At 42.3% G+C, this 15,127-nt stretch overlaps 1 protein-coding gene across 5 annotated transcripts in view; it reads right to left on the reverse strand.

The window, feature by feature from the left end:
- Nucleotides 1-354: 354 nt before the first annotated feature.
- Fbxo40 (F-box protein 40) overlaps nt 355-15,127 on the reverse strand; it is a 19,482-nt gene continuing 4,709 nt past the window's right edge. For 3 of the 5 annotated variants that reach the window (XM_021185300.2, XM_029470749.1, XM_029470750.1), the window contains 3 exons: nt 8,005-8,034; nt 4,213-6,129; nt 355-1,647 (listed from right to left, as the gene is read on the reverse strand). In XM_021185300.2, the coding sequence (XP_021040959.1) occupies nt 1,435-1,647; nt 4,213-6,129; nt 8,005-8,007 (2,133 nt within the window). In that variant the 5' untranslated portion in view covers nt 8,008-8,034 and the 3' untranslated portion in view covers nt 355-1,434. Of the gene's footprint in view, nt 1,648-4,212; nt 6,137-8,004; nt 8,035-15,127 lie in introns of all 5 variants that reach the window. The other 2 variants (XM_029470748.1, XM_029470747.1) reach the window with 1 other exon arrangement.

The raw sequence follows: 15,127 nt of genomic DNA on the forward strand, positions 1-15,127 counted from the left end.
AAAAACCCATGACTTGCACCAAAAAAGTGGTTGTGAAATCCAAACCAAACTGTAAAGATTAGGAATAAATAATAGCATTGTGTTAACAAACATGAGGAATGCAGCAGAGAGTGAATATGCTCTCAGAATGGGCTTGCTCTGCTGCCTTTGCAAAGGCACCAGCTTCATCTGCACCAGCCTCTTCATCTGCACCAGTTTCTTCATCTGCACCAGCTTCTTTGCCTGCACTAGCTCTGAACTATGGTCAGACAGACAGATGCCCAGACAACGAGCTCACAGATTGGCAAGAGTCCTTCATTATTTGGATTCTTGGCTGGCTGTTTCCCTGTGATGCCTGCCTTCCCTTTTTCTTTATTATTATTATTATTATTATTATTATTAGCTTGAGAACGTCTAGGGTTGCTGGAAAATGGCACCAATTAAGGGAGGAGGAACTTAACCTGAGATAAATGACTTTCCTGGTTTCAAGTTTCCCTAAAAAGGGCAGGGAAGATGTATTACTTTATGTGGCCCAAGGACCCAAAGCCGTATTGGCTAGATCAGCCCCATCTGGTTCTCAATTTAGCATCATCACATGTTTAAAACTTATTTAGTAAACGAGTAAGAGTTGCATTGAATTATGCTGGCCATGTGAGGTCAGATTTGTCACAGTAAACAGTGAGCACCTCCTAACTTACCATGGCTGGGGTAGCATCCTTTAAGACAGTGGCTCTCAACCAGGAGCTGCTACTTTGCTTCCAGAGATTTTTGGCCTTTCCCTCATTGTAAAGAGTTGTTGTTGTTGTTGTTTTACTCTTGGTGTTGCCAAGACTATATGCAACAGACTGTTTTGCTTTGGCTTGTGGTGTCTGTGAAACTGCTGTGTTTACGCTGTGTGGTCCATTCTCTTGGGTCACCTTGAAACCATCTGGGCTTTGATGCAGTAGGGTGACTAAAAAGCCCTGAGTTGTCGAGACCAAGCAAGCTTCAGAACCTTCCAGTTGAACTCCCTTCACCTGGATACCCTGGATAGTCACTAAACCCCAGACCCTGTCCCTGGGTCACCTGCCCCAAGAACTTGAAGGTGGTTTGTAAACTGGACAGCTCAATGTAGAAGCACCAGTCTATGCTGGTTACAGAGTTTTCTTGCTCTCCAGTCAACCAAGAACTTGGGTTCGTTTATCAAACGGCCTTAAGCTATTAATTTTCTCCCAGACTTATCTATTTTAGGAGAGGAAAGAAATAAGATAAAGGCAAAAAATGTGGCACTTTCATATAAGCGATAGCTCAAACAAAACAAATAAACAAACAAATATCCTTAGTGTCCTAGTGTAGTTGCTAAGGCCTGAAGGACTCCACAAGTCTTCCTAGATGTGCAGGTTTCAGAGTGGTGCCTCAAAGCACACTGTCCTACTTTGAAACTCTGAGAAGCCAGGAGCAGTGGTGTGCATATCTTCAAAAGTGTCTGCCCCGTGGTCGGGCCCTAAAGGTGGATACTAAGCTCTCCCGGGCCTTCTCTTGGGGCTGGCACATGCTGGTCAAACGAATCGGGTCAGTCTTCTGCTCCACGATGTTGAAAGGACAGGTTTTCAGGTGTTCAGACATGGAGGTGACTTCATTAAACTCCCAGCTCTTGATTTTTGAGAAGAGACTGCTGAACTGCCAGATCTGCCAGGAAGAGAAGCTCAAGGTGAACACAGGCAGGGAGTACTGAGTGCTTACAGGCGGAGTGGGGCTGAACGGTGTATGAGATGAGTCTGTTCCTCCTGTATTCAGTTTCCCAAGTGTCCAGCGACTGCTAGGGCATTCATATCTCCCTTTCCTGCACCTAGTGCCTAGCACCTTGCTGATTAATAATCTTCCCAGCCAGCTTTGTAATTGCTTGTGACGCCAAATGTCAAAACAATTGACACACACCTTCCCCAGCTCCCCTATGACTGACACACACCTTCCCCAGCATCCCTACAAGCAACAGAAAATAATTCTGGACACACAGCTCAAATCTTGATGATTAGCACTCATAGGGACTTTCGAATGAGACACCAAAAGCTGATTCTCTTTACCTACTGTGCTTGAACTAGGAGGAAGCTGGGGTCCAAGGAGCCCCCAGCAGCTACCAGGGGCACCTAGGAAGAACTACCTTAGAAAGCAGTCAGCATTGCAGAAGTGAGGAGAAACAAAGGTCTCTGAGCTGCTCGATTAAGCCTTACCTGAGACCATTGTCTTTGGACTTTTAAACTATATTATAGGTTAATATAGTTCTTATCATTTATGCTAACCCTGTATGTTTGTTTTCTAAGACTTAAAACTTAAAATAGCCTAACAAAGAAGAGCCTTGTTAGAATAATAGTCCCCCAAAGAAGATTTTGGTGAGTATGGTGCTCAGTCAAACATTGATTTTTCCACCTGGACTGGTATAGCAAAGTCACCAGTTTTGAGGTGCTGGGGTTAGATACACTGGCAACCATTCAGCCTGACTTCTCCACCACCATAGTTTGATCATTGTTCCTGTGCAAGAAAAGTTCCTGAAATCTTAGAACTGCCATCTGTTTTACTTAAAAAGTACTTTCATGTGAGTGTTCATTAGCCTCATGTAAATTCTTTCTTCCTTTCTGTAAAGAAATTAGCCTGTCCCAAGTGATATCCAAAAGTAGCCAAAATATTTGATTTGGGAGCAAATATGAGCAAAAATTTTTTTAGTTTGTAAATTGAATTATTGCCATCTGATTGTGCTGAGAAAGATATGTACTGGTCTTAGACATACTCCTCAAGGCGGTACTTTGTTCTAGCTAATATGTAACACTAATGTTGTTGGTAGCAACTGGTGTTTAACACGTGGATACATGCATAGATACATAAGAGAGTCTTGTAGCCGGGTGTAGTGGCACACGCCTTTAGTCCCAGCACTCGGGAGGCAGAGGCAGGCGGATTTCTGAGTTCAAGACCAGCCTGGTCTACAAAGTGAGTTCCAGGACAGCCAGAGCTACACAGAGAAACCCTGTCTCTAAAAAAACAAAACAAAACAAACAAAATGAAACAAAAAAGAAAGTCTTGTAATTATTTTTCCAGAAAGACTGCTTAAGGAATAATTAAGGGAAATATACAGAATAATTTGGACATAATCAATAAAAAAACTCTTAATTCCTCCATACCAACTTGAGAATATCCATCTATTTAGAACAAACAGAATAATGGCATTAATGACTTAAATAGACATTGTATGTTCAGGATTCATGTTTTCTACACATTTGCTATGAGAAAAGATACTACAAACACCTTGGATAAGATGAACTAGGAGTCTGACTTCTGTAGAAGTTGTAATTCAGTGACGACAAAACAACTGAGAAAAGAAACATGGTTTAACTGAAGGAATAGATTATTTGATTGATATGATGTAATGTTTTATGTTAAACACGCAATTCAGCTATGGGAAATCAATGAATCAAACTCATACAATTTTAAAATAAGACCTGTTGTTTTTAAAGCCTGTTGGTATGAGACTGGGATGAATTTGTTTGTCAATTACACCAATCAGAGTCCAAGCAGGGGCAGGAGGTACACTCAGGTAGGGCTTTTGTTTTGTTTTGTTCTGTTGGGTTTTGTTTGTTTGTTTTTTGTTTTGGGGTGTTGTTGTTGTTGTTGTTTCATCGGGGAAGGGGGATGGTTTACAAATCTAAGGGCAAATCCAGAGCTCTTAGCCTGGAAAGAGGGAAGCTGTTCACCAGACCCAGAACAAGTAGAATAAGTGTAATAAGTCACCTGGTGTGGCCACCTTCAGTGGAGGGACACAGCTACTTCACAGTGTCTTGAAGGGGAGAGGTGAGCACACTGAGAAGACCTTCAGCACTCCCCCACCCCACCCCCTGCCCGGGCCTCCCTTCCCCTCCAGAAACATTCACAATGGATTAGCCTAACAAGAAGCTAGAGGGCCAGGGAGCCAGGTGAGGCAAGCTGCCGAGATACGTCTCTGGGATAGACCAGGCTGGAGAAGGATGGAGAAGAGAGACAGCATGGAATAAGTGAGCTAGTGAAAGACATTCATGACATCTAAGCAGACATTAGCATCTATGATGGCAAATGTACGCTTATATACTGTTTCCTACTAGACTGAGCTCCTTGAGTGAGTGTTATTTTCAGCATCTTTCCCAACTCCTGGTACAGCACTTGTCCCCAAGAGAGCTCTGAATGAATGAATGAATGGATGAATGAATGAATGAATGAATGTTAACTTGCCTGATTGTGGACTTTCCAGGAGGTGCCTCCATGAGAATACCTCTTCTTCTTCCATTGCAAGAGGACCATCCCTCTCTCTTGCAACAAAGTGGCACAGATGTTCCTCATCAGTACTGACACCTGGGACAGCTGGGACAGGCTGATGCTGTCCAGAAACCCAGCAATGTATTGCAACACCTCCAGGGGCAGGCTGGTTAGAGAATTCAGGCTTTTCCCATCACAGCCAGAGAGATGGTCGCTCTTCCATTTCTCACTCAGCTCCGGAGCAACCTCTGGTTTGATGGCAAAGGTCTTCAGCTCCTGGCTATAGATCACTTTTGCTTTTTGTCCAGGGGGGCGGAAGTGGTTCTGAACAAATGTACATCCCAAGTAGGCTAGGGGGCACCGATGCTGGAACCAGCCATCGAGACACGACTGGATGTCGGTGTGGACATTCTTGAAGTGCAGAGGAAATTCATCCCTTCGGAAGAATTTGTTGCAGGTGAACGTAAAAGCTGAGCTGCTTTTGTTGTGTCTTCTAGTCACACACTCGCTGTGGAGCTCCACGTGCAGGCCCCCGGGTTGGGCAGTGCCTAGGAGATCAGCCAACACTGTCTCTGAGGAAAACTGTTCTGGCTCAAAGTTGTATGTTTGGGTGGCAAGGTCCATAAAGAGTCCATCGATGCTCCTGGACTCAGAGATGACATGGCCTTTGAGTTCTCTTTCCAAAGCACACTGGAGGGTGGTCTTGATGAGATCGGATTTGGGCAGGTCCTCCACAGAGACGCCCAGGTCGGAAGTATCCACAGCCTTGTGTTCACTTGGTCTGCATTTCAACATGGCATCTCCCAAGCGAGCTCGCTTCCCACAGTAGCTCACGGGAATCTTGAAGGTATAAACCGTCTTCACTTCTTGAGCCTCTAGGTTGCCGTAAACAAAGTCCCTCTCCTTGGGCGTACAAGCAGGCATCTGCCCAAAGTGGATGAGCATCCGCCCGTTGTGCACCAGATACATGTTATAGTCTTTGGCATCCACGGCTGTTTTTAGTCTTTCCAGAACACCATCTTGCCAGGGAGCAAGCCCTGTCATCTCCATGGTAGCGGGAAGTTCCTGGGACTTCTGGCTTTCCTGTGGTCCTCTCCTTTCGGCAGAACCCTCTGCATCCCCTGTGCGAACATTACTGGAGCACTGCTCTTTCCCAGCCACATCCCCATTCTTGTTTTCACTCTTCCCCAAGGAACCTGTTAAAACAGAGGCTGCGTGCTCCTTGCTGAACATACTTTCCCACTTGCCAAACTTGTCCAGGTCCATCCCTTCTTTGTTTTTTGCCAGTGCATCTCGTTCCTCCTGACTGAGCTCCATCATTTGCCTGCTGGTTGCCAGCAAACAAGAATTTGGTGCTAGCCTGGCATCCACTCCCCCCACTGCGCCCGCAGTCTCCTCCCAACTGGTGTCACCATTCATGTCTGGTTCCTCCTCCGTGGCGTCTCTGGTTTCCGGGAAAAGCTCTACCATTTTCAAGGATCTGAAGAGTACCTTCTGGTCCTGGAGGGCCAGGGCTGTGTCCAAACACTCCTCACTGGGGGTCTCTTTCATGATGTTCTCGTGAAGGAATGTTTCTGAGTCCACATTTGGCCAGCGGATCCATTCCATGGAGCAGCAGACCACGCTGGCGGGGCATACCTGCAGGTGCTTAGCCAGCTTGTGGCGTGCCATGGAGAGCGGGCAGCCATACTCAGAGTTGAGGCAGGGAACCTGCTCCAGAGGGCAGAGGAGTGTATGCTCCGACTCTTTGCACATGTGGAAGGTGGCGCCACAGAGCAGGTGGCAGCTTATCACCAGGCAGGAGACGCTGGGCTCCACTGGAACATGGCAATGGCGGTTGATGCATCCCTCACAGTGCCTGTGCAGCGCAGGTGGAGGCCTGCGTGCCCGACCCTGGATACAGTGGGGACAAAGGCAGAGAAGACAGGTGAGCTAGGGAAGAGGAGTGGTGTGCACTCCTGCAGTGGGTTTAATGCGCTTACCTTCTGTCTCTTTAAGACTGCAGTAGCAACTTCAATGCAGAGCCAATTGGGGACGTAGAAATCCAGACTAGTCTTTTTAGTAGTTTATGCTATCTAAGTGGTGTGTATGCTCAAATCAGAACCCAAAGATTGGACTGTGATAAGACTACATTTGACAACTGTTTTTTTTTTTTCCTAAACTATGTATTATGGGTGATTTGTAACATATTATCTTAGGGTTACTATTGATGCAATGAAGATCATATCCAAAAGCAAGCTGGGGAGGAAAGGGTTTATTCAGCTTACACGTCCATATCACAATTTACCATCAAAAGAAGTCCAGACAGGAATCAAGCAGGAGAGAAACTGGAGGCAGGAGCTGATGCAGAGGCCATAGAGGGAAGCTGCTTAACTGGCTTGCTCCTGAAGTCTTGCTTAGCCTGGTTTCTTATAGAACCACAGGGATGGCATCCCTCTGCAGTTAAGAAAATGCCTTGCAGCAGGATCTTGTAGAGGAATCTTCTCAAGAGAGATTCTCTCCTTTCAGATAACGCTAGCCCAGGGGTTCTCATCCTTCCTAGGGCTGCAACCTTTTAATACAGTTCTTCATGTTGCAGTGACCCCCCAACCATAAAATTATTTCATTGCTACTTCATAATTATAATTTTGCTAAGTGTTATGAATTGTTAGGTAGGTAAATATCTGATACTCAGAATATCTGATATGTGACCCCTGCAAAAGGCTGTTTGAGCCCCAAAGGGGTTATGACCCACAGGTTGAGAACCTCTGCTCTAGCTTGTGTCAAGTTGATATAAGACTAGCCAGCACAACTATCAATAAGATTTTGTACTTTTTAGACACAAGACTAGAATTTTTCTTAAAATAATCCTGTACATTTCTTTATTCTACTGAATCCCAATCACCTATATTTTTTTTATCATGCTTATTACTTGTTGTGAGATAATCTCTTCTAAAGATAAAAAAGGAAGGCATTCGAAAAAAAAAGGAGGACATGAAAAACAGAAAGGATGGGTGCAGGATGAGAGGGGAAGACTAAACACGGTCAAGGTATGTTGTATAAAAGGCTTTAAAAATTAATAAAAATATTATTTAAAATTTCTACCTATAGTCAGGAAGACATGCATTTATATAGTTTCTGGAGCTTTTATTTCTTTTTTATTTCCCATTTTGATCTACAATGTACTGAGATTATATTTTTGTGTATAATTTAATTTGATGCCAAAATAATATTTATTCTTTGTAAGCTTTTGTATGTATGTATGTATCTATGTATGTAACACGTGAGTGTGTTGTCATTTATCCAGCAAACTATCCCAGAGGACATTCCAGAAGGACAAGGATAAGCCTGGTTTTGTCCACATTTGAATCTAGTACGGGACACAGGTCACTGTAGGTGTTCAGTATACTTCCTGAATGAAGAAACTCATAGCCATTGAAGTTATTACTGACATTTTTAATGTTTTTATTGACATTGCATAATAATTTAGCATATATATGTGATATATGTATACTATATATGTGATATATATATATGACAATGTCTAATGACTACATAAGAATAATTAATATTTCTATCTTGTCATTTATTAGTTCTATGTGTTGAGCGACTATAAATCCTTGCTCACAAATCTTTATCATCTTTCCTTTTAGTCAGTGTCTAGTCCTCAGTAACGGGGATCATTAACACGAGCAGTCACATCTATAGTCATTTGCTTGGGCTCTGGAATAAATAAAGTTAGACCTGGACCGCTCAACAGTGAAGCTCCAACAAAAGCCTGATACTTACCATGGCTTCCCTGCTTCTGGCTTCTTAACTCTGGGGAGAAATATGAAAATATGAATTATTAGTAAAGGAAAATGTGTAGTTATTTATATGATCAATGACCAAAGAGACTTCACATAGTCTCTAATTTAATTCTTCTCTCCTTATTAGGGGAGTTGCCCCAATTTTCAGTCAAGAAAATGGAGACTAGAAAAGCTAAGTATCTTATCCAAGCTCACTCATCCACTATGTGTGGAGGTTGGTTAGCTGGCCCAGGCTCTTTGCACTGACCCACATGTCCCCTGATGGGACCTATTCCAACTATGGTGTCTGTGACTTCTGCTTCTTGCAACTTCTCTTCACTGTCTACCTTCAATTTCCCATTCAGCCCCAATCTCCTCTGCCTTCCCATGGGGCTTCATGTCTACTGAGGAAGCAGTTTGATGTCCAGCTTGACCTGAGCATCCCTAAGTTACGCCACTCACCTAGTGTCTTCAGCTGTGCTGGGGCTAGGTCAGAGCTCAAATCCCTCAAATCCTAGAAGCAGGTTCCAGTGGGGACTGCAGCAACTGGAACAGAAGCTGTTCTGCCTTTAGATGAAATGAGGTTACCCAGCTCTGGTTGCTTGGTTTTAAGAGGGGATGTGTTACCAGATCTTCTGAGTTTCCCAGAGAATGTGGGAGACAGATTTCTGTGAGTTTGATTGAGTGGAATGGCCAGGAGGCTGACTGCATAAGGTCTCTCCCCAGCTATGAGGCCTTGGGAGGATTACTTAGCATCTTTTAGATCCGTTTCCCCTCTTTGAAGGAGAAGGTTAGCAACGCCTACCTCACAGCACTTCTGAGAGGGAGAAATGAGTTAAAGACACAGGACATTTTTACAACAGTGCTCTTGTAACCTACACATGTGGTCTTATAAAATTAGTGTTTTCTAGGTCATCATGGTGCAAATATTTTACCACATGATATATCAAAATGTCCTCAGAACTTTGTCCTGTCCACTAAATCAATCTAAAACAACATTTTATTTGAGCAAATACAAAGTATACAAGCTAGATCCCACATGCAGGCTAAGTTAGAACAGCTGGTCTAGAGAGTCAGCAAGGCAGTTCCAGCTGTGTGCTTTGCTGAGGCAGAGCTGGAAGCTTGGTGCCCCAAAGCCAGAAACTGCACAACCTTACATTTTTATTTAATTAATTTAGAATTTGGCAACTTGTTGTAGGTAATTTCTTTTCATTAATTTTTTTCAAACATATACAAAAGATGAATTAACAGATACAATAAGAAATTCACTACACACCACTATAACAATTGTTAGCTTCTTGCCATTTTTTTTGTGTCTCCTCCTCTTGAGTAGTTAGAGCTGCCCAGTGAGAAAATAAGATACTAATGATGCTTCTTCATCCCTAAGCACTTCAGCATGGACCTTTTCCTCTGGAATTCATGGTACCCTCATCTCATCCAAAAAAACTAAAACCAATGTCCACACTGGATATGTGTACACACACACACACACACACACACACACACACACGAGACAGGAGCTCACTATGTAGCCCTGGATGACCTGGAACTTTGTATGTAGGTCAGGCTGGCCTTGAACTCACAGAGATTGCAAGTCTTTGTCTCCTAAATTCTGGGATTAAAAGTATGCACCACCGCACCTAGCTAGCAACAGAATTCTTTTTGTGCCAGTGTATTGAACTTAGTGAAGTTCATTTTTTTTTTAAAAATCTTTAGTTTGCAATAGTCCCTCACATCTTTAAGGAATTTTTACAAGGGCTCTCTCTCTTTCCTTTTGTTATCTGTCTACTGTCTACCCATCCAACAAACATTTGTTGACTGTACTCTATGTGTCAGTAATACCCATGAGTCTTGCAGGGTGCTTTCAAACCAAGACATAAGACACTTTCAGTAGGATCAGAGGTGACACTTGTATACCTATAAATCTGCACTGTCCTATATTGTAGTCATCAGCTTGTGGCTGTTTCAGTTTGGTCAAAATGAAATAAGATGAGTAAATCCTCCTTCGTGCCAGCCATGCTCCAAGTGTTCAGTAGCCACATCTGCAGGTAGCTACTCTGTTGGATGACACAGAAGAGAACATTCCCCTTTTTCACGGATGGTCCTATTGCACTGTGATATTATAGAATCTGACTGCAACCCTTGTTCATGTGTGGGAGAAATACTGGAGTTATACCCTCAATACATGTCCTGGTTTTTGTTTGTTTCATCAACTTGACACAAGCTAGAGTTATCTGGAAAGAGGAACCTTAACTGAGAATAAGCCATCATCAGATTGCCTATGGGGAATCTGATGCCTATTGGGGCATTTTCTTGATTGATGATTTATATGGTATGGGATAGCCGATTATGCATGGTGCCACCCTTGGGCAGGTGGTCCCTGGTCATGTAAGAAAGCAGGCGAAGCAAGCAATGAGGAGCAAGCTAGTAAGTGGCATCCCTCTGTGGCCTCTGCTTCAGTTCTTACCTCCAGTTTCCTGTCTTGAGTTTCTGGCCTAACTTCTTTTCATAATGGACTATAAACCTGAAGCTGAAGTAAACCCTTTCCTTCACAAGTTGCTTCTGGCCATGCTGCTTAGAGCAGAGGTAGAAACCAAACTAAGAAAACATACATTCAGTCTAGTTATTCCACACCTTCATTCTAGACCCCACTAGGCTTACTGAGTAATCCTGAGGATCATCCCAGAGTGCTTCAGTCTCCTGCCACCCTGAACCAGGAGACAGGTAAGAAGCTGAAACTCAAGGCATCAAATAGGCTCAGGGCCCGGTAGTAGAAAATCAGGATGTGAGAGCCAAGGAAAGCTCTCACAGGGTCAAAGGACTGAAAGGGTTGGGCTGTACTATGGGCTGAATGTTATGTCCACCAAAGTTTTTAATGTTGTAATTTAATCACTAATGTGATCACATTTGGAGACAGAACTTTTGGGAGGAGATAGAGTCACTAGAGCAGAGCCTTCACGAACAAAGTCAATGTTGTTATAAAAGGGGCCTGTGAGAGAGAACCCTCATCACTTCTGTCACATCAGCACATCAAAGCAAGATGGCTGTGACCCAGCAAACAGGCCCTCAAAAAGACAGCAAATCCACCATGGACCTCCAAGTGAGAATTAAGTTGTTGTTTATAAGTTACCTAGCCTCTGGTGTTTTGTTATAGTAACTAAAATGAACTGTGATATACTGAGAGAGAATGGAGTAAATTCAAAGAATTTACTTCTTTGTGTGCAATGGTCCATCTAACAGCTTAACACCAGTTTAATGTGCAGGCTGACCCTTGCCATGTTTGAGGTCATTCATTCCTAGTGGGGAAAGTCCATGGTGGATTTAGTATGGAAATTCTTAAAATATTAGACTAAGAAATCTGGAACTATTTGGTACACAATAAGGAGGTATTTTACATTGTGATTTAGGAGCTAACTGGGATGGGGTAAAAGGGTCTGGAGTTGGAAACTACTGTAGAGACTATGATGCAGTTGTGTAGGTGAGACCGAAGATGCTAGAAACAGAGACGAGGCAGACAAGAGGCAACACGTAAGGATCTGGTTTGTTCCTGACTGGAGATGTGGAAATCACTTAAAGTCAATACCAAGATTTTAAAGCAAGAAGAAAGAAAATTGGCTACAATTTTTGAGAAAAACAGAAGTCTATGAAGGAGCTATTTGAGGAGGCAAGATGAGTCCAACAAGTCTGGTATAAGTTGTTCAAGGTGATGGCAATCTTGTGATGAGAAGAGGAACTTGGGTACAGAGATGTCGATGTGGAAACTACCCAAGTGAGAGAAGAAGCTCTAAGTGGGAAATGAGAACACAGACTAGATATCTGAGACATGAAGTATTAATATCAAGCCATGTGTGACCACTTTGGGGACATTAGGAAGAAGGGCATCCAGAGGACAGACCAGAAGGTTGAGTGAATCAGGACTATGTTGTCATAGATATAAAGGAAAGGGTGAGTTATGCCACCTACACTACCTCAAAGAAGAATGACAGTCATGGCCACACGATGCTTGTGAGCAATCCTCAAACAACAATTCTGGCATTTCAGCTGTGGGACCCTTGCTCATTTGAAACATGTTTGATAAGAAGGGCGAGACACATGCTTTGATGCTGACAGGATTGTGGTCAATCGGGAGGAATGGCACCTGTTAAGAATTGCAGCCAACCAATAAGGATGGAGCGTGGAAGACTCTGGATCCCTTCTGGCTTTCAGGTAGAAAAGAGTGAGATCACAAAGGGCGTGAGGACATGCAAGGAAACTACCAACACCAGCAGTGTCCAGCATCATGCAAGCAGTGCACTTGGTCACGATACTGAGCTCTACGTCTGGGACAAGAAGCAAAGATTCTGGCTGGTTTCCTGGACTCCAGGAGTGAAAACTCTGCTCACCAGCAAGGATGTGCTTGGCTACAGGCACTGTGATGGGCTCTAAGCCAGTCTTCCCTTTAAGTGTTTTGGAGTATGGTTCTTAGGAACCATATACTTTTCTTAGGAATGATATAATATCGCTTTGTTGGTCTCTATTCCTGTCAGGTTATTTGAAAATATTCCTTTAAGAGAAAATATTGCATGCTGTCAACAAAGATGCTCCTCTCTTCCTTTTTATTTTTTTTAAATTTTTATTAGATATTTTCTTTATTTACATTTCAAATGTTATCCCCTTTCCTTGTTTCCCCTCCAAAAACTCCTATCCCTTCCCTACTCTCCCTGCTCACCAACCCACCCACTCTCGCTTCCTTGTCCTGGCATTCCCCTACACTGGGGCATCGCCTCTCTTCCTTTTTAAATATTGCTATTTAAAGATCTCATTCCAAACTCTAGAATGACATCAGCTGACTGACTTTGAGATAGGACCAGTGTTGAATAAATATAACCCTGGGGGAGTTTGACCATAAAAGAAAGGAGAAAGACAGACATAACCCAACAACATGAGAATCACATCTCAACCTTTCATTGAATACTTGGGGGAGATTGTTTTCATTGGCATACGGGGCAATATAGAACTCTTGATAGTCTAAATTATTGCCTGGCACTTTCCTGGGCTAGTATTAAAAGCCATACACCTCAAGAAACCCCTTAGGGCCGGGCAGATTTGCACAGTGAATTGATTACTTGATAACTTGTTCATTGCTGCTCTGCTCACAGGAGGTAAGAAACGGAAACAACCTGAATGTCTTACACTGACAAATGGAGAATGAAAATGTAGCCCATGTGCACTGTGGTCTACTACTCAGCCTGAAAGAAAAATGAAATCATGAACCTTTCAGGCAAGTGGGTAGAACTAGAGAAACCACACTGAAAGAGGTAACTGAGACTCAGAATGACCCAAATCTCATGTGCCCTCCCATCTGAGGGTCCTAGCTCTACATTTCCAGATGTGAGCAGGTTATCCTGAAGTAAGTGCAGGAACCAAGGAAGTAAAAGGGAGCCATGGTGGGATAAAGAGCAAGAGAGCAATAAAGAGGTGGATAGCAGTGTACAAGGGGGAAATGTGGAAAATGGAGAGGGGCTTTAATTAGAAAAGGGGAGGGAATTAAATAAAGAAGAATTTGGGGGGAAAACTGTAAGGGTGTCTGAACAAGTTAAAAGGAACCTCATTACTATCTACTTAAAAGTACCTACAATACATCTAAGTCTGTATATAAATATTTATAATAATAATTACATACAATATATTATAAAATATAATATATTATGTATAATTCACTATATAGTAATCATATTATAGCATAATATGATTATATTATAATTATTATAGAATATATTATAATAATATAAAATATATGTTCTATTATGATATAATATAAATATATAACTATATATTTAAATTATAATACATGTATATATTATAAATAAACTATATATAACTATATAAACTATATTTATATTATATTATATAATAATTATATATCATATAACAATATAATTATGTTATAATATATAAATATATAAATATAAACATACAAGTATTTTAAAATATGTATATAATGTGTTATATAATCATGATTATTATATAACTACTAATTTATGTAATTATTAAATTATATAATTATAAAATCGTATATTATATAAGTTATATGTTTTAATATGTAATATATGACATATAATACATATATGACATATTTTCTTTTAAATAAAAATTTCTCAGCTGGGCGTGGTGGCGCATGCCTTTAATCCCAGCACTCAGGAGGCAGAGGCAGGTGGATTTCTGAGTTCGAGGCCAGCCTGGTCTACAAAGTGAGCTCCAGGACAACCAGGGCTATACAGAGAAACCCTGTCTCAAAAAACAAAAATAAAATAAAATAAAATAAAAATAAAAATAAAAATAAAAATAAAAATAAAAATTTCCCATCTGGATTAACAGTGCTCCTCAAGAGCCATAGACTATCTAAAACAAAAACCAGAACTCCAAGACCAGCCATGATTTTTTGAGTTGTTGGTCAGGGTTATCCAAACAACTCCCAAAACATTATAGGCTATTACTGTTGTCCTTGGTTGCTCCTAGAGGTGGAAGGTGTGTCCCTACTGCTGAAGACACCATGCACTTCAGTCTCAAGTCCCGAGGATGCAAGCTGGATCAGACATGAAGCTTCCTCCCTAAAGAGTAGCTTACATGGTACCAGAAGGTACCAAAGCAAGGAAGTCATCGGTAGTCCCACTCAGCTAGGATGCCTATGAACCACAGCATGGCACGGTAACCCTAGGGGTGGAGTGGTAGCACGTGTACTTAGTGGAAACTAACAGTGCTATAACTGGACTTAAAGCCTGCTTACCAAAAAGGAAAAATCATGTTTGATCCTGGAAACCTGGCCAACCACCCAGGACTAGTGACGTCATGGACTTTGGAGGAAAACCTACAACTACCTCTTTACTAAACCTGCATGTCTATGTTCTAAACTTTTGTTCCTATAGTCATAGATAAGTGTCGCTTACAGCCCTCATTGAGGAAACTTCTCTTTGCCACAGACTGTGCCTTAGTTACCTTTCTATTGCTGTGGTTAAACACCATGACCAAGGCAACTTCCTGGGCTCACAGTTCCGGAGGGTTAGAGCTCCCCACCCGTCAGGGAGCATGACAGCAGCAGGCAGGCAGGCAGGCAGGCGGGCAGGCGGGTGGGCAGAGAGGGGGGG

The sequence above is a fragment of the Mus caroli genome, chromosome 16 (assembly GCF_900094665.2).
Source record: "Mus caroli chromosome 16, CAROLI_EIJ_v1.1, whole genome shotgun sequence".
NCBI lineage: Eukaryota > Metazoa > Chordata > Mammalia > Rodentia > Muridae > Mus > Mus caroli.